Raw genomic sequence first — 22,525 nt, 5'->3', positions numbered from 1 at the left:
ATTGTATGGAATCAGATGTCTATCTATAAATGCTGGAGTCAATGTTGAGTTAAAGCTGGGGGCCATCGTAGAGAAGAATTAGAAGGGTGAGCAAGTATGAGTTGGGAGTTCTGCAAATGGGATCATTTTCCCCTGAAGCAGCTATGGTCAGCGGCAAAGCAAGTAACATAGTAGATGACAGCAGATAAAGACCCAAATGGTCCATTCAGTCTGCCCAACCTGATTCAATTAAAAATAAATTTTTCTTCTTAGCTATTTCTGGGCATGAATCCAAAGCTCTACCCGGTACTGTGCTTGGGCTCCAACTCCTGAAGTCTCTGTCAAAGCTCACTCCAGCCCTTCTCCACCCTCCCAGCCATTGAAGCCCTCCTCAGCCCATCCTCCACCAAAAGGCCAGACAAAGACACATATTGTGCAAGTCTACCCAGTTCAATATTTACTATTCTTTTTGGATTCTGCATCCTCTGTGTTCATCCCACGCTTCTTTGTCAGGTGATTGTAATTGGATGAAGAAAGAAGATAAATGGACTATGTTATGTTATGAATCAATGAGGTTTGGGGGTCACCCTGGTGACGATACTGTTTGCCTCTTATGTAGGGGTTCCAGTGCTGGTTTTGAAAAAACAGAAGGAGATTTTTTATGCCCATGATAGTACAATAGCAGCATTAAGTTTGAAGACAATATTTGGACCTCTGCTTAGAGACGAGGGATTTCAGCTCTTTGGCTTAAGTAACAGAGTGAAATGGTTTGAATGGGGACATTGTATACTGTTACTCCCTAAAACAAATTTGGCTAATTAAATCACTCATTGCCCAATTTGCCAGCTTTCTTAATCTCTGAAAACATTTCTTCATTTGTCTTAAGTAGCGGGGGGGGGGGGGGGGGGGGGGGAGAGGAGGACCCAGGCCCATAAGCCACTCTAACCACTACATTTATGGTGGAAAGTGTGAGGCCACCAAAACCCTACTATACTGCCATATAGGTACCACCTGCAGCCATAGGGTTATTGGGGTGGTAGGCAGGTGGGTATAGTAGGTTTGGGGGGGAGATTTGTAGGGCTCACCATAAATTATAAGGGGGTTATGGTGAGATTTGCAACTGGCATCCTTTATGTGACGTTCACAGCAGTGCTCTGTAAGGTGTCCCTCTGCTCAGAACGGTTTACATGAATGTATTCAGGTACTGAAGCATTTGTCCCGGTGGGCTCACACTCTATCTAATGTACCTGGGGCAATGGGGGGATTAAGTGACTTGCCCAGGGTCAGAGGGAGCAGTGCAGGGTTTGAACCCACAACCTCAGGGTGCTGAGGCTGTATCTGAGGCTGGCCCCTCCCACGTCTAAATGATCTGGATTTGGACGTTTTCAATATGGACGTTTCTGTGCTTGAAAATGGGGCATAACGTCAGGAGTCCTAAGAGTTGGATGTCGTGTCGATCTAGACGTCCAACTAGGCGATTTTCAGAAGAAAAAAAATTGGGAGATGTCTAGCAGTTTGGCTTTCGAAAATGGACATTTCTGTGTTTCTGACTTTGGATGTTTAGTGGGAATCGTACAAGTTGGACTAAGACTTCATTTTTGAAAGTGGCCCTTCAGAAATGAAGTGAAGTTACCAACTCTCATATGTTTAACGTACTCTAGAAACCTGGGACTGGTTCTTGCATTTTCTCCTATCCCACAGTGTCAGGGCTCTTGCGTTGAGCTTTTTATTAGTGGGAATGGGAGTGTCCTGGGTGATCCCAACTTTTTCATTGTTTCCTGCAGGCTGTTGTGCTCTTCCTCTTTCTGACTCTGCTGGGGATTAGCCTATATGGCTCTACGATGGTACATGACGGCCTCTCCTTAGCAGATATCGTTCCCCGTGACACCAAGGAGCACCGCTTCATCTCTGCGCAGTTCAAATACTTCTCTTTCTACAACATGTTCATCGTGACCAAGGGGGGCTTTGACTACCCCCAGAGCCAGGAAACGCTGTACAGTTTGCACCAGGCTTTTGCAGCAGCCAAGTACATCTTGCGAGTGAAGGACCAAGAGTTGCCCAAAATGTGGCTGCATTACTTCCAAGAATGGCTGAGAGGTAAGGTCTTTCCTGGTCATGGATTGGGTGGGGATGGCAATGATCACAGCATGGTACAGGCTGCTGGATCCCTCAGGGTTTGTCTGGAATATCTTCTTCATTCAAGCCTCGAAAGTAGTCTGTTCGTGCAACCCTTGACTAAACAGACCGATAAAGGACCAAGATGAATGTCTCAGGGCTGTTCTCAGTGACTGCTAGAAATCTGATGTCTGGTCCTCATGGAGGCACATCATATTGGGACATATTTGAACCATTCCTACTCTTTTTTTCCTGTCTCAGTGCCCCAGAATAAACTTGTCACTAAAAGCCCTGTACATTTCTGAGCCAAAAGGGCCAAAAAAGGTCTGCAGGGGATCCTTAATCTAGGAAAATCTTGCACAAGCTGAAATATTTTCTTAGGCCTATCAGTTGCTGCTGAGGTAAAAATTCAATGTGTGACTGATTATTTGTTTCTTAATAGAACTTAGCATACAAATTATAGGATACCAAACCCTGCAGTGGTGTTCCTTAGCGAGAGTGTTCCCACAGGAATACCACAGATTAGGGTGCCACATCTGATTCCTGCTCCAGCCAGTATTCAGCTGGTGTGGGTCAAAAATTTCTTTTGAAAAGCTGTTGCTGTCTACATTAGACTCAGATATTCAGTGCTGGACCTAACCAGTATTGACCCACAGCCTATATAAGAAAGTTATGTGGGCTCTGCCAAAATATCGACCGGGACCCACATTACTCTTTTTGAGTTAAAGCCATCCCCCAGCCTGCATCAGTGTCCCTCCCCCTCCCTGAATGGGCCATCCCAACCCGCCTACAAGGTCTACATAGGCTGCCCCTGGCCTTCCTGTCTCCCTTGTGGTCTTAGTGGGGTCATTGGTAGGATTAGCAGACGTCTAGCACTTTGTTCGGATTTTGAAAAGCTTCCTGTGAAAATCAGGTCGAGAGGGGACATCTGCACATGCGTGCGTGCTGTATGAGGGGCGGGGCTGGGGTGCAGAATGGGGTGGGCGTGGCCATGGGTCTGGATTTTCCTTTGGAAAAATCTGGTAACCCTAGTCGTTGGGGACAGGAGTGAAGCCCTCTATGCAAATCTTATGTGCTCAACATCCAATATTGTATATATTGCACCAAAATGTGGCTTAAAATAGTATGACATTCAAATTTGCTGGCACCCGCATAACCCCCTGCACCTCCTCTGAGCTGCCTACTCTTTTGTTGGTCTTTCTGTGGTGATATTCACTGACTATCTCACTTAGGCGAAGTCAACCGCCAGCCAGAGTAATTCTAAGTGCTTCATCATCACAAACCTATGAAAAAAAGACCCTAAAACCTTAGAATGCATAATGAAATCTGGCCATTAAACTCCAAAGGAAGGATGCGCATAGGACTGACCTCTCTGCTCGGCTCCTCAGGTCTGCAGGCTGCATTTGACAAGGACTGGGAGGCAGGTCGGATCAGAAAAGACAGCTCCCACAACGCCTCTGAGGACGGTGCCCTTGCCTACAAACTGCTAGTCCAAACAGGCAACAGGAAGGACCCATTTGACTACGAGCAGGTGAGGTAGCATCGGGAGGGAAGGGGGGCAGTCCAAAACCATAGTGACACCGAGGCCTAATTACAGGATTTAAGGGTCATTCTGAGGGACAGCTGCCTCCCCCCCTGCTCCTTTCAGATCAATTTGCACCAGGTTTATGTAAGTAGAAATGGCTTGGAGAAGGTGGATATGATTGAGGTCTATAAAATACTAGCAGATTTAAAACAAACCGGAGAAAATGTTGCTTCACACAACGTGTAATTAAACTCTGGAATTTGTTGCCGGAGAATATGGTGATTTCAGTTAGTTCAGTGGGGTTTAAAAAAGGTTTGGCTAATTTCCTAAAAGGGGAGATGAGTTGGGGAAATCCACTGCATATTCCTAGGAGAAGCAGCATCAAATCTGTTTCTCTCCTTGGGATGTTGCCAGGTACCTATGAGCTGGGTTGGCCATTGGTGGAAACAGGATAATGGGCTCGATGGACCTTCGGTCTGTCCAAGTATGGCAGAACTGCCACTGTTTTGTCCAGGTAACTTTGTCCACACAAACATTGAGTGCTGTCAAAATTAGCTGGACAAAAAGGGGTGTGTGAGGAATAACGGTTTTTGTGAAATTTGTGCCAAGTCTATCTGTATAAATAGTAGACCTGAAGTCATGCAGATTCTGGCTCTGTTTGCTGATGGGGGTGTTTGGACCAGCTCCCCCTAATCTCTGTGTGCTCCTGTTTTGACCTGTACAGCTTGCGAGGCAGCGACTGGTGGACACCAATGGAACGATCAACCCTGACATGTTTTACGTTTACCTGACTGCTTGGAGTAGCAACGACCCTCTGGGCTACGCAGCCTCACAGGCTAACTTCTACCCCCAGCCTCCCGAGTGGATCCATGACAAGTATGAGACCACAGGAGAACACCTGCGAAGTAAGTGAGCTTCTCTCCTCGGGACAGGGGTTTGGGACAAATACACTCCCATTTTTTTAAAGAAAAACATTTCCCTATCTGACACCCAGTGATCCATTTCCTCTTTCCCCGTCTGTCCCTTCTGTCTCTGCTCTGCTTGTCCTGGTATTTCCCCATCTCTCTCACTGGTTGTCTCTTCTTCCTGCACAATTACATCACACTGACACCCTGGGATAGATTTTTCCATTTCCCTTGTCTTTCTCAGCTCTTTCTGCCATAGTCATATCACACTGACGTCCCAATCTGAGTTTGAACGTTTTAAGGAAGACGCACAAAAACCTACTACTGAACATGACCATTTTTAAGAACATAAGAATGGCCTTAGTGGGTCAGACCAATGGTCCATCTAGCCCAGTATCCTGTCTTTTGAAACCAAAAAACGTCCATCTTTTTGATTTGGCCATTTCTCAGATGTGCTTGTCCTCGGTGTGTCTGTCTCTTTGAACCATTTTTGAAAAAAACACATTCAAAAGAAAACCGCACAAAACAATCCATTGGGATGTAGAAGGAGCCAGCATTGTAATTGCCTGACCACACAGACATCCCAGCAGAGCAGTGGGACACCAGAAGGGGCATTGCAGCGAACTTCACCTAAAAGGTCCCAGGTACACACCTCACCATAACCCCCTTATAGTGTATGGTGATGGTGAGCCCTCCAAAACCTATGGGACCCACCTGTACAGCACCCCAATAGCCCTTATGCCTGCAGGTGCAGTATAGTGGGATTTGGCTCATTAGTGTTATGGTTAGAATGGGATGTGGCCCTGAGTCCCCATCTGTCTTGTTGACTACACAACCCACCAGGCTACTGCGGGAACCTGCTTGCTCCTCTGCTAGGCCTGGCCATAACATCTGACGCTGTCATACACATCTTTGGGAGGTGGGAGGGGGTCAGAGACCACTGGGAAAGTGTGGGGGGGAGGAGTTCATTCGTACATCCCTTCAGTGGTCATCTAGTTAGTTTGGGCACCTTTTGAGCATGTATTTGTTATTAAAACAGATCTAGCCCCAAATGTCCAAATTCTGCCCTGGATGCATTCTTAAATGTTCAAATCCTAAGGCCACCGTAGTCCCACCCACACCATGCCTCGAACGTTACCTTCAGATTTAAAGGATGAGAAAAAAGTCCATCAGCCCCTTTATGCAATGTTTTGGACATTTCTCTTGTTTTAAATTAGCCCCCTAGTAACATGGAGGGGCATTTGAGTTTGGACGTTTTAGGAAAGACATTCAGAAATCCAGTACAGAAAATGTTCCTTTACAAAACTGCCAAACGTTTGTCTTTTTAAATAACTTTTGTAGGCATTTTGGCCCTCATGCGCTATCTTTTTTGACCATTTTTAAGAATGAAAACGTCCAAACAAAAACCACACATGAACAAGCTATTGGGATGTTCAAGCAGCCAGCATTCGTAGCAAACTGGCCACAGACATCAGAGCAGAGCAGAGGGACATCCTTGGGGGGGGGGGGGGAAGTCCCAGGCACACATCTCACCATAACATAGTACATGACGGCAGGTAAAAGACCTACATCCATTAAAAAATACAGGGTTAGATTAACTAAAGTCTACCTGGTATTGTCCTAGCTCACTCCAGCCTACCAGCCATCCCGTTGTTTGCAGGACATCTACCGTAAAGTCTGGCCAGTAACATCCTCATGTTCCACCCCAGCCCATCCTACACCAAATGACCGTGAAGATCTTTAATTTACATCCTTTGTTTTCTAATTAGAGATCCCACGCTTTTTTCAATTCCATCACCGTTTTCCTCTCCACCACTTCCCTGCTTATATTGTATGGTGAGCCCTGCAAAACCCACCCAAACTTACTGACTGACTCGGTCTTTTCCTCCATTTTATAATGAAGAAATTACATAGGGCACTCAATTTACTGCTTTTCTCTCTCGGCAGTTCCAGCTGCTCAGCCCATTGAATTTGCCCAGTTTCCTTTCTACCTCAATGGATTGCAACAGACGTCAGATTTCATTGAAGCCATCAGGAGCGTTCGGGCCATCTGTGAAGAATTTGCCCATAAGGGGGTACTCAGCTATCCTAGCGGCTACCCATTCCTCTTCTGGGAGCAGTATATCAGCTTACGTCACTGGTTCCTGTTGGCCATAAGTATTTTGCTTGCCTGCACCTTTCTGGTCTGCGCGCTCCTTCTCCTGAACCCCTGGACTGCTGGCATCATTGTGAGTATCGGGGCCCTTTATGCCATCCCACTCTGTGAGCCTCGGTTAGTGCAGCTCAGTAGTTTCTAGCACCAGGCTGTATAAGTGATTTCTTTCTGCCTCTCAAGAAAGAGGGACCTGGCTGAGCAGTAGGGCAGAATTTGTCACCGTCTCCGTCCCCACAGATAACCACGAGAAACCATCCCTGTGTCATTCTTTAAGGAGAGAGGGAAGAATCAAAGCATGAGTGGGCCCAGCCACTGACCCTCAAGCCTTGCATGGAAGGACTGAGGTTGATATAGCCAAAAGAGTGACCCAATTTTCCACAGAGAGTGGCAAACCAAATCTGTCCAAATATCCAGATCTGAGGTTGATATAGTCACTAAAGAAGGACATGGGACGGTTTCCCGCAGGGACGGAGACAAATTCTGTCACCTTGTCATTCTCTAGCTGGAGCCTAGAGACAAGAAAAGGGAGCGTGATATTCAAAGCCCTTTCCACAGGGAAGTACATTGGGCCTCAGCCCAGATATTCAATGCCGGTGACAGGCATTAAATATCCAATTTATTTTTGACCGCTATAAGCTTACAAGTAGCTGGCTAAGTCGATATTAAGTGCTGGCTGGTTAGGTTTCTAGTGGTTAAAGCTGTTTATGTGGCCCAATTTGGTGGCTAAACGTAGCGCTAATATTCAGTGGCCATCTCGCACTGTATTTTAACTGACCAGGAGCTGCTGTGGCTGAATATTGGACAGAGAGTACTTAGGACAGTGAAGGCTTTGAATATTGCGCCAACTGTTTCCCCAGGAACGCAGCAGCCTTCATGCAGATGTAAATGGTTGTTTACTGGTGTAATATTTGTGTTCATTTCAAAGAGAGGGTATCTGTGAAGGTAAGGAGCCGGGGGGAAGGCAGAGAGATTTTCCCTGATGCCAGAAGAAAGACTAATTCAACAGGAATAAGTGTAGGATCGTTAAGTACGCAGCCCATTGCAGAGCTCAGCTGTAACAGCATGTCTCACATGTGTTGCTTCTTGAACATCGGGTCCCAGGTTGTGTGTGTAAAAGTCAGTCAGATTCATCCATGCGCTGGCAGATGTAGGGAGGGGAGCTGGAGGACCACGCACATGGCGCTTCCTTCCAACCCAGAACGTGTCTGTTGCAGGTCTTTGTTCTGGCTATGATGACCGTGGAGCTGTTTGGCATGATGGGACTAATGGGCATCAAATTGAGTGCCATCCCAGTGGTAATCCTCGTTGCCTCTGTAGGAATCGGGGTGGAATTCACTGTGCACATTGCTTTGGTGGGTACTTCACACTCGTCACGTCTTTTTCTATGTTGAAACTCAGAGGCCCTGATGCACTAATCCCCTGGGTGGCGCAAATTTCAAAATGGCAATTGAGGCTCAAACGACTTCCCTGGAGGGCTGCCGTAATCCCACCCCTTTAGTCCCTGAAAAAGCGACTTTGACACATGCACAGAGCCAGCAGGGTTTTTTTTTTTCATGGCCACAGATGTGCCACCCCCTCTCCCAATCACAAAAAGAGAAGCAGGAGGGATGCCCACTTCCTCCTGCCCCCCCCCACCCACCCCGTAACTTCTATAGAAGAAAACATTAGGAGGGAAGGAGGAATGCCGAGCCCTTCCTGCATCTTCCCCTTCTGGCTCAAACACCTAAGGCGCCTGCCGGTAATTTGGGGTCGTTAGTTGTCGCTAGATTTAGTGCATGCCTAAGCAATATTAAGGCATCAATCGGAGCGCTTGTTTTAATATTAATCACCTCATTTTAATACTAATGAGGTTATTTGCATGGCTGCACCGAACGCAGCCATTGTGTAAATTACGTCCGGCACTAAACCTTATCAACTGGTTTAGCGACGATCGTTAGCCACCCAGTGAGTTTAGTGCATCCGGGCCATAGTCTGCATTAAAGCAAGCTGCTAAGATCTGGCGTTTTACACTGAAAGAAGTAGCTTCCTCCAGCACGAACACTGACTGTTGACGGACTTGCTCATTGCTTGTTGTCTCTTTCTCTCTTTTCTGCTGTCCCCTGTGCAGGGCTTCCTCACCGCAATCGGCAGCAGAAGCCTACGCTCAGCCGTTGCCTTGGAGCATATGTTTGCCCCAGTAATGGATGGTGCCATCTCTACACTTCTGGGGGTGCTCATGCTTGCTGGCTCTGAATTTGACTTCATCTTAAGGTATTGCGGACCCTCCCCTTCTGCTTCCTATATAAATAGAACTGGCTGAGGTCCCCATCGTTCCTGGAGCTCTTACTTCCTCCTCACCCACCTGCTTTTCATTTTGGGAGGGAGCAGTTAGGAAAACGGGGGCAAAAGAGGGAAGAGAGTAGAAGGTTTCCTCTTTTGCTACTGTCACTCCTACCCAGAACAGTTCAGGGCACAATAAGAGGGGGTCAGGAAAGAAAGCAGGGGCGTTCATGTACTTTCTTCTAACATCCCTCCACCTGTGAGTCCCTTCACGGGGAAGTGAAGGTTGTACGTGAGGTGCATGACAGCATAGGGGGGCTCAACCTGGTTCACATTCACAGAATGGAATACTCAGATGGGCACTGAAGGAGTGTGGCTACCCAGGAAGGCAATCTACCGCTCTGCCATAAATACTCTCTTGTATCCCGAGAGGTGAGCTCTGGTACGTCCATATAGTACACCATCGGAGGCGGAACCCCTCTGAATGGAAGGAAGATGCTTCCCCAGACCTCCTAGAGCACATTTGGGTCTGATGTGAGAGGCTGATATGCACAGAGAGGGAGTGGGATGTAGGGGTGATGAAACAATGGACGCTGGGCTCTATAGAGAGGGACTTAACCCGCAGAAGAAAGGAGGCATTGATACCTCTGTACTACTTGTTCTATTGTGTTCAGTTTTGGAGGAAGGGGACAAAAATAGTCTAAGATTTGCACCAAAGAATATGTGTGAAGAGACTTGAAAACCTGAATATTTATACCCGAGAACAGTGAATCACAACCTTTCTCCTGCCGTGACATCCCCCTGTTCAGCTGCAGCCCACCGATTCTCCCACCGTGACACCTGACATACCTACGAGGCCTCCTACAGCAGCAGCAGCATCGCTCTGAATAGGCTACTCATGGCTTGCCCCACCAGGGCTTCCCTTTGCTGCGTCATCAGTGATGTCATCAGTAACTTGGCTGAGGGAAGGCCCCAGTGGGGCAGGCCGATGCCACTGTTGACCGTCCACCACCGCCGCTGCTTTAGGAAGCTTCAGAAGTATGTCAGATTTCACTGGGGAGGGGTTTGGGGGGGGGTTAGTCGCTGAATCAGTGAGTTTGATTTTCTCGGACAATGAATTGATTCACCAGAGTGAATCTGTGAATCTATTTGAATTGGCGAATCAGGCAGCACAAATGTGAAGCAGCATAACACCCTGCAAATGTGCGACTCAGAAACTATTTGGTTTACAGAACCTACAGCTATTATCTGGGCTTGGAGATTGCTACCTTAGAGCCTGACCAAACCCAGGACCTTTGGTTTCTGCAGAAATGAAAGTAGCCACTGAACACAGCCTCTCTCCCCTCCGCCACATACCTTCCCCCTTCCTGGATCCACCTATCAGTCAGCTTCTCTCCCCACCTCCACCTGCTCTAGGTGTCCTCGTGGTCTAGTGGCCTAACTGGGGCAAGAGCAATTCACAGTCATTTATCTCGAATGTCTCCCCTGTCTAGGGATCCATAGGCCCGCCCCCCAGACCCGCCCAGTTTCACCCATCAATGCCCTGCCCCCCTCAGCCTGCTCGTTGGTTGGGAGAACATCCGCGCATGTGCAAATGCCCCTCCCGACGCAATCTGAGTTTCAAAACCCGAGCATGCCCTCTAAAACGCCTGGACATGCCCTCTAAAAAGAGATTGCAGCTGGAACAGGCTGGAAGGGAGGCTTTGTGCAGAGGCACCGGCCATGACATTGGGTGGAGGGGGGGTTGGTTTCAGTTGGAAATTGCCTTAGGATTTTTGGCTGAAACCTGAACCCACATTTCAGGCCAGTTTTGGTTGGCATCTGTCATTTCTTACTGCTAGAGATAAAAGGGGGGAATGGATGGTCCAGCTAAGATCTGCAAGTGACCTAGCCAGGCCATTGTGAGAGACAGGATGTTGGGCACTTATATTCCGGCTTAGGCAGTGTTTCCCAGGGAGGATCTGCTGGTGACTGAAAGGCCTTGTGCAGTTTAGAGAAGCTTTTCTCGGAAAACAGCCCAGGGTTTTTTAATAAGAGAGAAAGAAGTTCTCCCACACTTACTATTGCCAGAGATGGGACTTGAATGAAGGAATATTTTATTATGGGCAAGGCTCAGACACTGGGAGCTGCTGTTAAGGGGAAAGGGAATCGCCTGTAGAGTTCTTAAATAAACATTTCTTCTCTGCTGAGCATGGAATAAACTCATCAAACCCCAGCCAGCTCCTTTCCCTCAAACTAGGAAAGAAGTAGAAAAAATGACCAGGACTTAACCCACTCCTGGATCAGCTGCCGCAGCCCCTCATTCTCTGCTCTTTTCAGTTTAAGAACAGGGACACCAGGTTGGAGAATTTAATGACTTGGACTTAGTGTTCCCCATGCAAACTCAGGGTAAGTCACATTCAGGTATATTCGGATATTCTCCTGTCCCTGGAAGGCTTAGATTCTAACCATCTCAGGGTTTAAACTTCATGATTAGCACTGCTTTAAAACACCAATCACGGCCTTTAAACATATGAAATTATGGCTTTTCTGGGTAGGACACAGAACTCTTAATAGCGTTCTGCTCATGAGCTGAGCGTCAACAGCTTCACCAAGATGCCACATAACAGCAGTCAGGAGCTCCAGACTCTTCTGCCACTGGTTGGCAGAGAAGGGTCTTCCCCCCTGTGGTTGAACTCATCTTAAATCCATAAGGGTGCTTAGGCCTCATGGGGAACAATGTTGGTATTAGGTAAGGCAAAAGGATAGGCGGAGGGAAGCCAGGGACCACAGTTCAGTACGATCTATGACAGCACAATAGGCTGGCACAAATGGGCAGAAGTGGGGTGTGTGTATGTGTATGCCTTTGAGTTGACAACTGACGTTTCAAGTGGTTTGCCATTGCCTTCTCCTGCGCTCCGCTATGTTACTGCTGCCCAGCATGAGGCCCCGGTATTCCCCAGTGGTCCCCCAGCCAGGTATGACCCTGCTTAGCTTTCGATAGCAAGAGCAGGCCTCCCCAGGGCAGCCAGGCCATAGGCATAAGGGGCTACATCTGCCAGAAGCTTCTGTGTTTCAACCAAGATCTCAGAAGTGGAGGTGCCAACGTGCAGAGATGCCCATAGCATAAATTATGTGCTAACTTGCCTCCTGTGCATTTATGCCACATAGATATTTAAATATCTCCCCTCTCCTGCCTTTCTTCAAAAGTATACAGATTAAGATCTTTCGTTCAATGGGTGTTACTGAACCTCCTTGGTATCATGTCCCTCTACTCTGTTCCTCATGGCTGTCTCAGCATCTGTTCTGGAGCACTCTCTTTTCTCTTCTTCAGCAGCAGATGAATTCTTTCGGGTGTGTAAGAATGCATACAGTAATGTAAACACATGTGTTCAGGAAGTAATCTGGCTGCGCTGATGAATGGAGGGTCCTGGGGGAGTCACAGGCTCCTGGCCTGCTCAGGAATTTTTTAGAGAGCGGAAAGGGAGAGCTGCCCAGCACCTCATCTCGGCTGGCTGAAAGGAGATTGAGCAGGGAGCACCAAGAGCAGCACATGAGGGATCCACAGAAGCAAATTGTGAAAAGCTTCACGACCAAAGCATCAGTCACTGATGAATCTCAGACACCCAAAGTCCAGGGATCCAATGACAGTGGAGCTTGGGTATCACAGGTCTCAGTGTTGGCATACAGTGAGAACAGGGCACCGGTGACACGACCGATCCTCACCAATCTTTTCAGGAATCTTCAGACTATTGACCCGTGCACTCTCCCCTTCCTCTCAAACACAATCTCTTCTTATAATATTATTTTCTCTTGGTACTCTCGTTCCTCCCATGTCACATCCCATAAGGCCCTGGCTGACCTCTACTTACGTTCCTGTGCCCGATCTGCGGAATGTCACTGGCTGAATCCCGCACTCACTTTGAGTTTGTTCAATTTCCTGCTGACCTCCTTCAATCTACTCTTTTGCTTGTGAAACAAGACTACTAGGCCCACTTGACTGATTCTCTTGGATCCAACCCTCGCCGTCTCTTTGCCACGCTCAACTCTCTACTCAAGAGTGCTCTCACCTCCAACTCCTCCTTCGCTCTCTCCCCAGACCACAGCTGAGTACTTCCACAGGATTAACCTTGAATTCTCAACCAAATTGTCTCCGCCTCTCCTTCCACTGACCCTCTGCCAACTCCTGCTGCCTTTTCTTCCTTTTTCGAAAACACAAAGAGGAAACTGCACATCTTCTCTCCTCCTCCAAACTCACTACTTGTTCCTCTGATCCCATCTCTCCTACTGTCATCCCCGCTATCTGCTATATCCTCGATCTCTCATTGTCTACTGCGACGGTACCCGATGTCTTCAAACATGCCGTAGTTACACCGCTCCTCAAAAAATCATCACTGGACCCTACCTGCCCTCCCTCCTCTTATCCAAGTTACTTAAACATGTTGTTCATCACCATTATTTTTACTTTCTTTCGTCTCAAGCTATTCTCAACCCCCTTCAATTGGGTTTTTGCCCTTTTCCATTCTACGGAAACTGCCCTTGCTAAAGTCTCTAATGACCTGCTCTTGGCCAAATCCTCATCCTCCTTGATCTGTCTGCAGCGTTTGACATTGTAGATCACGACCTACTCATCGAAACGCTGTTCTCGCTTGGATGACAGGACTTTGTTATCTCATCTCCCATCGCACTTTTAATGTATGCTCTGGAGGATCTTCCTTCGCTGCCATTCCACCATCACTTGGTGCAACTCAAGGTTCTGTCTTGGGACCTCTTCTTTTTTCCATCTACACTTCTTCCCTTGGCACTCTGCAGCACCTCAGTATCTTTCGTCTTTCCCTATCCTCTGCCGCAGGAACTCAATTTGCCAGGTAAGTCTCTGGTCTGCACCCTTCTCCTTCACGGCCAATTCCTTACTCCATCCCTTTTGCCTTTCTGCACTGCCTGATTCAATATGTCAGGCTTTTTCTCCGGTGGCATTTATGTCCACACTTCTACTATTTATAAAGCACTACCAGACACACGCAGTGCTGTACAACAAACATGCAAGAGACAGTCCCTGCTTGAAAGAGCTTACAATCTAATTTAAATGGACATAGGACAAATGCTTATTAGGTGAGGAAATATAAGGGATTAGAGGTAGGGGAGTAAAGAGGGAATGGCAACAGATATGGGTGATTTTCAAGTTGAAAGGGTCAGGCATAAATGCAGTTTCAAAAAAGTGAGTTTTTAGGCTGAAGGCCCACTTCTTTGAAGCTGCGTTTTAAAGCCTAACCCTACCAATATTCCCTCTGCAGTCCCGTATATTGATTCATCATTTTTGTCCAGTGTGTCAGTCGTAATTAGATTGAAGCTCTTGGACTGTCTCTCACGTGTTTAAAGTACAGCGCTGCATGTGTCTGGAAGCGCTATAGAAATCATAAATAGTAGTAGGTATCACAGGCCTCAGGATACAGTGAGATTGGGGGTACAGGTGTCAAAGGCTGTGATCTGGAGATCCAGTGACATGAGAGCAGGACTGAAGAGTCTCTTTTAGGGTTTATAGTCTAAAGCGCGCGAGGACAAAGGCGCACCGACAACTGAGCGCAGGACTTCATCGTGCCGAAGAAAAACCGTATTTTAAAGGGCTCCGACGGGGGGGTGTTGGTGGGGATCCCCCCACTTTACTTAATAGAGATCGCGCTGGCGTTGTGGGGGGTTTTGGGGGTTGTAAACCCCCTCATTTTACTGGAAACTTAACTTTTTCCCTGTTTTTTAGTTAAGTTTTCAGTATAATGTGGGGGGTTACACCCCCCACCCCCCAACATGGCAGTGTGAGACAGCATGATTCCTATTAAGTCGAGTGGGGGGTTCTCCCCCACACACCCCGTCAGAGCCCTTTAAAATACGGGTTTTCTTCGGTGCGATTAAGCCCTGCGCTCAGTTGTTTGCGCTTGGTTGTCGGCGCGCCTTTGTCCTCGCGTGCTTTTGACCCATCACCCTCTTTTAGATACCTTTGGGACCGTTTCTGATGGCTTCTGTTTTTTTCTTGCTTTTCTCTAGGTATTTCTTTGCCGTATTAACCATTCTGACTGTCCTGGGCCTCCTGAATGGATTAGTCTTGCTTCCTGTCATGCTGTCTGTCATTGGCCCCCCTGCAGAGGTAAGTCTGAATCCCAGATCTTTGTTCCCATGGGTCCGCATACATCCCAGTGATGACCTTGTCAGGTGGAGTGAAAGCTTTGGTAAACCAAAATTATAAAGACCATTTTAACTCTAAGATGGATCATTACTCCAGACAATCCCAGATTATAAGCAGAATTTGGGGTGGTGCTAACCTCACAGCTAATATGAAGCATTAGCTGCTCCCAGAGGAAAGGAGGTTTTATTTCGAAGCATTAAGCCTTCCCATTAATTGTCCGAGGTGAGCTTCAGAATCTGAATCAAAGCTGTTTGACATATTAATGGGTCTAGCAATACAACAAATTTTGTCTGAATGGAAGAAGAGTTCTGTTTTCTCGGAGGCTGCCTGGTGTGGAATGTCGTCTGTTTAATATGAAAAGATGAAGAAGTAGCTGCTGTAAAGAAGTGAAATTTAATTCATTTTAGAAGAGTTTAGAAACCGTTGGATTTACATTGTCAATCTATCGATTAATGAGTAAGTTGGGGACCTATTTGGAAGACAAAACAGGACAAACTGCCTCCACATCAGTGAGAGGTACAAAAACAAACAACGAAGGAGACCAGATGGTGCTCAATCTTTTTATTTATTAACAGACTCGACACGATCGTGTTTTGGCCTAAGAAGGCCTGCCTCTGGAGTCTAAAATGGTCTCCTTGTTGTTTGTTTTCATGCGTCTAAGCTGGGGACCTGTCACATTGGGTAGAAAGATATTATATGTTTATGTATTATAATTATAAATTTGAACTTAAATAAAACAATATATAAGAATATAAGAATAACCATACTGGGTCAGACCAACGGTCTATCAAGCCCAGTAGCCTGTTCTCACGGTGGCCAATCCAGGTCACTAGTTCCTGGCCAAAACCCTTGGTGGAGCAATATTCCATGCTACCAATACAAGTAGAGTATTCCATTTTGTAATGGCCGCGTAAGCAAAAGAGGAAGTATTCTCTAGATTTTGACGAACTGTAACTATTTTATTTAGAAAGAAATCAGCAAGGTCCTGCGCTTAGACTGCTCTACAAACAGCTCCTAATACTGAGGAGCTGTGGAGCAAATACACCTGTAGGTCAATAAGAAGAGTTTGAATGGCGTGCAGAAATGGATAGGGAGCCAATGAAGTGACTTGAGGAGAGGGGCAATGTGGGCATAACAACATTGACGGAATATGAGGTGTGCAGCAGAGTTCTGAACAGATGGCCAGTGAGAAACAGGTTGCAGTAGTCTAAGTGAGAGGCGATGAGGGTCTTGGCAGTTTGCACAGAAAAGAAGGGTCCGATTTTATCGATATTGTAGAGAAAGAAACAGATCTTGGCAGTCTGTTGGATATGTGAAGAGAAGGAGAGAGATGAGTCAAAGATTACCCCAAAGTTGTGAGCTGATGAGACACGGAGAATGAGGTGGAAAGATAAGGGGCCCAATCTTGGACATGATTAATTTCAGATGGTGGTGAGTCCTCCAAATCGTGATGTCAGACAAGCAGGTTAAAACCTGGAACTAAATGTTTGTTGAGATTTCAGGTGCAGAGAGATAGATCTGTGAGTTGTTGGAATAGAGAACATAAGAGTAGCCTAATGATCCATCAAGCCCAGTAGCCCATTCTTATGGTGGCCAATCCAGGTCACTAGTACCTGGACAAAACCCATGCTACTGACCAGAGCAAGCAGAGGCTGATACTGAAAGCCATGGGAGGAGTTTAGACCACCAAGGGAAGAAGTGTAGATGGACTAAAGAAGTGGTCCCAGGAATGCCAACCGATAGCAGGATAGCATCTGAGGAGGATCCAGCAGAGCATCTGCTAAAGGTGCAATAAGAAAGATGGGAAGAAAACCCATGAGATAACTGAGATCCAAGTGATGAGAGTGGATCGATGAGTAGGTGGTAATTTAGCTTGGTAGATTAAGAAGGATGAGGACAGAGTAGAGGCCTTTGGGTTTGCCCAGGAGCAGGTCACGGGAGACTTTCGTAAGGGCAGTTTTTGTGGAACGAAGAGAGTGAAAGCTTGATTGAAGGATAGCTTGAGATGAAAGAAAGTCAAGTGTCCTGTGTGCTTGGGAGTAGCCGATGTAGTTCTGACAATTGAAAGCATGAGCATCAGCTCCTTCCCCTGACCTGATCTAAGCGTGCCCCCCATCTTTCATCAACTGTATAGAAGCACATGGGAAAAGTTTTAGAAATGTTCTCAGAATGCAGAGCTCTGGCCTGCCCTAAGGAGCTGTGTTTTTAGCAAAGTGTGTTCTCATTGGGCCATTAGAACAAGTCTTTCTGGTTCTTTTTTGTGTTTGTAATCCTTTTGCCTTTATCTCAATCCTTCCAGGTGACCCCAGCAGATAACAGCAACTGTTTGCCACCAGCCTCACCAGAGCCCATCCCCCCACCCATAAGCCACCACGAGTTTTACGTGCAGCAAGGTGCCTTTGAATGCTGTGACTCGGAACAGTACTGCGAGAGCACCACGACCTTAGGGAGCAGTGAGGAGGATCAGTACCGTTATGAGGGCCATGCTGACTGCCATGGGCCCCCCATCATACTAGAGGCCAGCAAGAACCCCGGTTTCCCCCGGATCACTGTGAGTGGTCAGTCTTCACCAGTATGGGAGTGTGTAAGGAGAGGGGCTATGGGGGTGTGGCTACAAGAGATAGTCTTTGGAGGGTTTGCATATGAGGAGTTACAGGGTGGAAAGGTTATGGAGTGTTTATAGGAGTTATGTATTGTATTTATAAGAAAAGGGGTTATGGGGTGTTTATATAAGGGGGTTTTGTATAAAGCAAAGATACTTACCTGTAGTAGGTGTTCTCTGAGGACAGCAGGCATATATAGTCTGACATGAGTGAAGCAAAGGTTCCATAGTCAGTAGGTAGTTTTGTCTTTCTTTAACTTCTCTACTGTCGCCCTGGTGCCTTTTAGGATTTATAGTTTTGCACTTCCAGACTGTTAATTTGAGGAATAATCAGGCAGAACTTGCCGTTTCTCTTTGAACATTTTCGATGACAGGTAGTAAAAAGTCAGGCTGAGGAACAGGATCTGCCACTCAAGGAGGACCCTCCGGACTCAAGAACGCAGTCCAAACACAGTCAGCAGCAGCCCTGGAGGCCCAGCAGGACCTGGCACCCCAGGACTTCAGTACCAGAACACAGAAGTGAAGGGCCAGGTGGCAGCTACAGCACTGTGAGAGCCACTGCCTCTATCACCCTGGCCCTGCATCCCTCCATACCCGGCTCAGTCCAGGGCTGTGCACTTGAGGGTCCTCAGCCCTTACATGTAAGGCCCCAGAGAAAGAAGGTCAGTACAGCCAGGCTACACTGGTAGGAAGAGACTCTCAGTGGACTCCAATGGAGAAATTGTAGTTTTAGATAGAACTAAAACTCCCCCCAACCATCTAACCTTGACAATCCAGTGCTTTAACCCAACTGGCCAGCTCTGCTGTTGCAGCTAGAGAATGGCACGGGGACAAATTTTCCCATCCCCATGAGTTCTTTTCCTGTCCCTGCAAACTCATTCTTGTGCACTTTCAAATCATAAGTGTTCAAGGCTTGTGTGGTTAAGGCAGAGCTTACAGGAATGGGACAGGGAAATTGAGTTCCTGTGCCAACGGGGACAAATTCTCTAGTAGCGGCTGTCTGATACCCTTTCCACCCTCTTTTTGCAGATGGATTTCTGTGCCTTGATCTGTTTCCCATTTTACTGCAGCCTCAGTGTCTCAGGAGGTTCCTCTTTCCTTGTATTTCTATACCACCTATCAAAGCTATCTAAGGGGACTCACCATCTATCTAATGTACCTGGGGCAATACTTGGTCACGGTCGCGAGGAGCAGTGTGGGATTTGAAGCCACAGCTTCAGGGTGCTGAGGCTGTTGCTGTAACCCAGGGGTATCCAACCTTTTGGCTTCCCTGAGGTCGCACAAATGCGCAAACGCTGCAGCAAGACAGAGGAGGGAGCCGGCAAGAAGGAAAACACTGCATCGCCCTCGGCCGAGGCCACACAAAATAGTTCACGGGGCCGCAGGTTGGACACCCCTGCTGTAACCACTAGGCCACTCCTTCAGCCTCCTTCTCACATTATAACATACATTTGGTGCCAGCGTACAGGGAATGACGAAACTGCCTGAGACACTTTGGCTTCCAACTACAAAACTGGACGGATTACTTTAGGGAGAGAGTGAAATGATCCGACAACTGCAGCTTCCACAGATTGATGGCAGGAGAAAGGGAAATGGGGGTCAGTGGGCCAGAACTGTTGTGCACAGAGAATGGTGGGTCTGGGTAGAAGAGCACTCTGGGATCTGTAGTCCGGAGAGGACGCACTGGCCTAGAGCTGGACGTTACTTTGATGATATTCATTGCTATTTTGTCGGCTGGCAATATTCAACGGGGGAGAGCCAGCTACGAGTATCTTCTGCTGAATATCCCACTCGCAAGGGTGAGCAACACCCCTCTCCCACCTTCTTTCCCACCCCCCTCCTGCCATGCGCAAGTGTCCCTTCCCCGTATCTTTTTCTTTTCGGCGCAAGCAGCCACGAACTTGCTGCCCATGTAGGCTTTGGCGCTTTCTGACGTCTCTTCATTCCTGGAAGTGACGTCAGAGAGCGCGTCACAGCTGATGTGGTGGCAAGTTTTTGTAGCTCCTTGCGCCAAAGTTTAAAAGGTGCGGGGGAAGGGAGGGGGGAGAGCAGGAGGGGTGCCAGGGCCCCCAAGGAAGACCACACCCCTTTACTGACCAGCTACGTCATGTGTCACTATTCAGTGACTCACCGGCTAAGTTTGGCGGTCAGATAGAGCCACCTAAAAGACTGGCCTATCCAGCTGTTGTGGCCATCCAGGCGCTGGCATTGAATTTCCAGGATTGCAGTCTGAATGCCAGGGGGATTAGGTCAGTAGCTTTAACCACGGTCTCTTGTTTCTTGAAGGTTGTGTTAGAGAGAAGAGCCGTCCCGATCCTGCCTCCGGATTCAGGCACCCCGGCTCCTTACGATTAAGAAGGGAATAGAGACATTGTTTTGGAAGATCTATTTAAAACTGAAATGTATATTTTGCCAGTTGTGATCAGGTGTAAAGAATCGTGTGTGTGTGTATTGGGGAGGGGGGCCTGGACTGCCATCCCTCCGCAATGCAAAATGTCTGTCCGATAGAAGATATTGTAAGTTATATTCAGAAATGTGCTGCTGTTTTTAAAAGCGATGTCAAATCCACTTTGCTTTCTTGTAAAGGTGCAGCTGAAGGGGTGGGAGCTTGGTTTACAGCTAAATGACCCTTTCCTGTCTCTCTAACTCGTTTCACAAGCAGGTAACATAAGCGCTTGACTGAGAGTTGGCTCAGCCCTTCAAAGGCTTCATATCTGACCCCTTCCCATTGTACCATCTAGTCCTCTCCACCGCAGCTGATGCCGTAGGTTCAGTAGCATAGCGAGGGTGAGAGGCACCCAAGGCAGTGGTGCACCTTCTCCACCCCCCCCCACCTCCACACGCTCCTTTCCCACCCCCCTCCTGTCGCACTGGCACCGCTTCCCTTCCCCGTACCTCTTAATGTTCCTGGCGCAAGCAGCAACCCCCATGCTGATGTCACGTCCTAGGCGCAGGTCCAGGAAGTGACATCAGAGGAAGATCTGACACTGGCACCACAGCAGCTTGGATGTTGCTGCTTGTACCAGGGGAAGGGAAGTGGCACTCACACACTGTAGTAGGGAGGGGCAGGGAAGTTCGGGTGCCTGCATCCTCTTCAAGATGGTGCCCACTGCGTAGGTTATGTTTCTGGGATGAACATCCTCCTTTGTAGGGAGCTGAGGTCATGTGGGAGAGCTCCAGGAGGGAGACTTTGTGGCCAGTCATGGGATTTATGGTCCCTGATTCTACCTATTCAAATCAGCACTTGAAGTCCCATAATGCTTCAAGATGAGAGGGGGAGAAATTCAGGACTGGCCTAAAATCTCCCTCCTAGAGCAGTGCTGCTACCCCTCCAATACTGCTGGGACTGGTATCTTGAGTGCTCTCTGCTCATCGATGTCATTCGTGTCAGGCCTCTTAATACACGCATGCTGGCTGCTGAGGGATTCTGGGTAAATAAACCAACTCGCTCCAGCCTCTGTAACATGGATCCTGCTAAAAGCAAGATATAGGTGTGCATATCTCTCTATCCATCTGCATGTGTGTAAATCATTTATATGTGCACAGAGGGAGACTTTATGGCCTATATCCCAAAGCAGTATGGGATTTGTAGTTCCTGATTCTACTTATTGAAAACAGTGCTGCATTCTCCTTAATATATCAGGATGAGGTTGGCCTAAATTGCCCTCCTGGAACCAGGTAATTCGGAAGCTCCACACGGAGGGGGAGGAATAATGCAATAATGTGGATGGGTGTGGGGTATGTTTATGTGTACATGGGAGAGTGAGTTTCCATGTGTGAGTCTGTTGATGTGAGTGTGTTGTATATACAGACAAACTGGGGCCCAAGTCAGAAACTAAAGGAGGGAACGCTCCTGATTTCCCCACACGCCATTACTTTCATCCTAACATAGACAGTCAGTTGGTTTTATGGCCTGTCCTCCCCAGGAGCCCAGAACGGGTTACAAGGTATATCTAGGGGGTGGGAGTGGGAACTGCTTTGCTTCTGCTCCTTCCTGATGGGGAACCTACTGGGAGGAAAGACAGGGCTCCTTGTTTGCAATTGGGTTTTACACTTCCCGCCAAAGCTCCTACTGGACTCCTGTTGGATTGGGATCTCTCAGCTGTTCTCCTTGGACTGAATGTTTTGTCTGCAACGGCTTGCTACGTACGTATATGTAGAGTAGGAGTTGATGGGGGGTTGGTGTGATTGTGTGGTCTAAGGCCCTTGTGCTCTGTGGTGTATGTGGGTGAGGCCTGCTGTCATATGTAGGACAGTGTTTGTCCTGGAGGGGGGGGGGACTCTTCTTTCCGCTGTATCCTTCATCTGGGTGCATTACACACCTCTGGCTTGATCTGGCATGGAACACACCAAGTCAACTAGTGCGGCCTCTCTCTGTCTGTCTGTCTGTCTGTCTTTCTTGTTTTATCTTAATAAAGAACTATTGCAATGCCTTATAAATTATTTATATAAAAGAAGGTCTATTTTTGTAGCTTGTCTGGATGTAGCCCTCTGACAGAAGGTTTATTTTTCAAGAGCAAATATATATTATATATAACACTATTTCTGTCTTTGGCATTTTCATTTGCAAGGAGAGAGATTTGTATGTAATTGTGTGTGTGATGAAAGATTAGTAAGACAGCAGCATATGTATGCTTGTGTTGGGGCCTGAGGTCATCAGCTATTCTGCCCCCTGCTCAAAGACACAGCACACACCAAAACACTGCCCCAACGCCAGCTCAGAGCTGGCATTGGGTTATTCAAAGAAAAGATTTCTCTTAGAAGGATCGTTATTTCCGGACATGAAAATGTCATCAGCCACATTGAAGATAAACTGATCATTGTGGCA

The 22,525-nt window shown here is 47.5% G+C and overlaps 1 protein-coding gene across 4 annotated transcripts in view; it reads left to right on the top strand.

The window, feature by feature from the left end:
* Positions 1–22,239, top strand: part of PTCH2 (patched 2) — a 120,658-nt gene extending 98,419 nt beyond the window's left edge. For 3 of the 4 annotated variants that reach the window (XM_033915872.1, XM_033915869.1, XM_033915870.1), the window contains 10 exons: positions 1,764–2,076; positions 3,483–3,625; positions 4,344–4,524; positions 6,472–6,752; positions 7,894–8,031; positions 8,787–8,929; positions 14,957–15,056; positions 17,395–17,646; positions 18,072–18,359; positions 19,984–22,239. In XM_033915872.1, coding sequence (XP_033771763.1) covers positions 1,764–2,076; positions 3,483–3,625; positions 4,344–4,524; positions 6,472–6,752; positions 7,894–8,031; positions 8,787–8,929; positions 14,957–15,056; positions 17,395–17,646; positions 18,072–18,359; positions 19,984–20,052 — 1,908 coding nt within the window. In that variant the 3' untranslated portion in view covers positions 20,053–22,239. The remainder of the gene's footprint in view (positions 1–1,763; positions 2,077–3,482; positions 3,626–4,343; positions 4,525–6,471; positions 6,753–7,893; positions 8,032–8,786; positions 8,930–14,956; positions 15,057–17,394; positions 17,647–18,071; positions 18,360–19,983) is intronic. The other variant, XM_033915871.1, reaches the window with a different exon arrangement.
* Positions 22,240–22,525: the final 286 nt, after the last annotated feature.

This window comes from Geotrypetes seraphini, chromosome 12 (genome assembly GCF_902459505.1).
Source record: "Geotrypetes seraphini chromosome 12, aGeoSer1.1, whole genome shotgun sequence".
In the NCBI taxonomy this organism is placed as follows: domain Eukaryota; kingdom Metazoa; phylum Chordata; class Amphibia; order Gymnophiona; family Dermophiidae; genus Geotrypetes; species Geotrypetes seraphini.
Note: the sequence above shows the minus strand (reverse complement) of the source record. Positions and strands in the feature narration are given on the sequence as shown.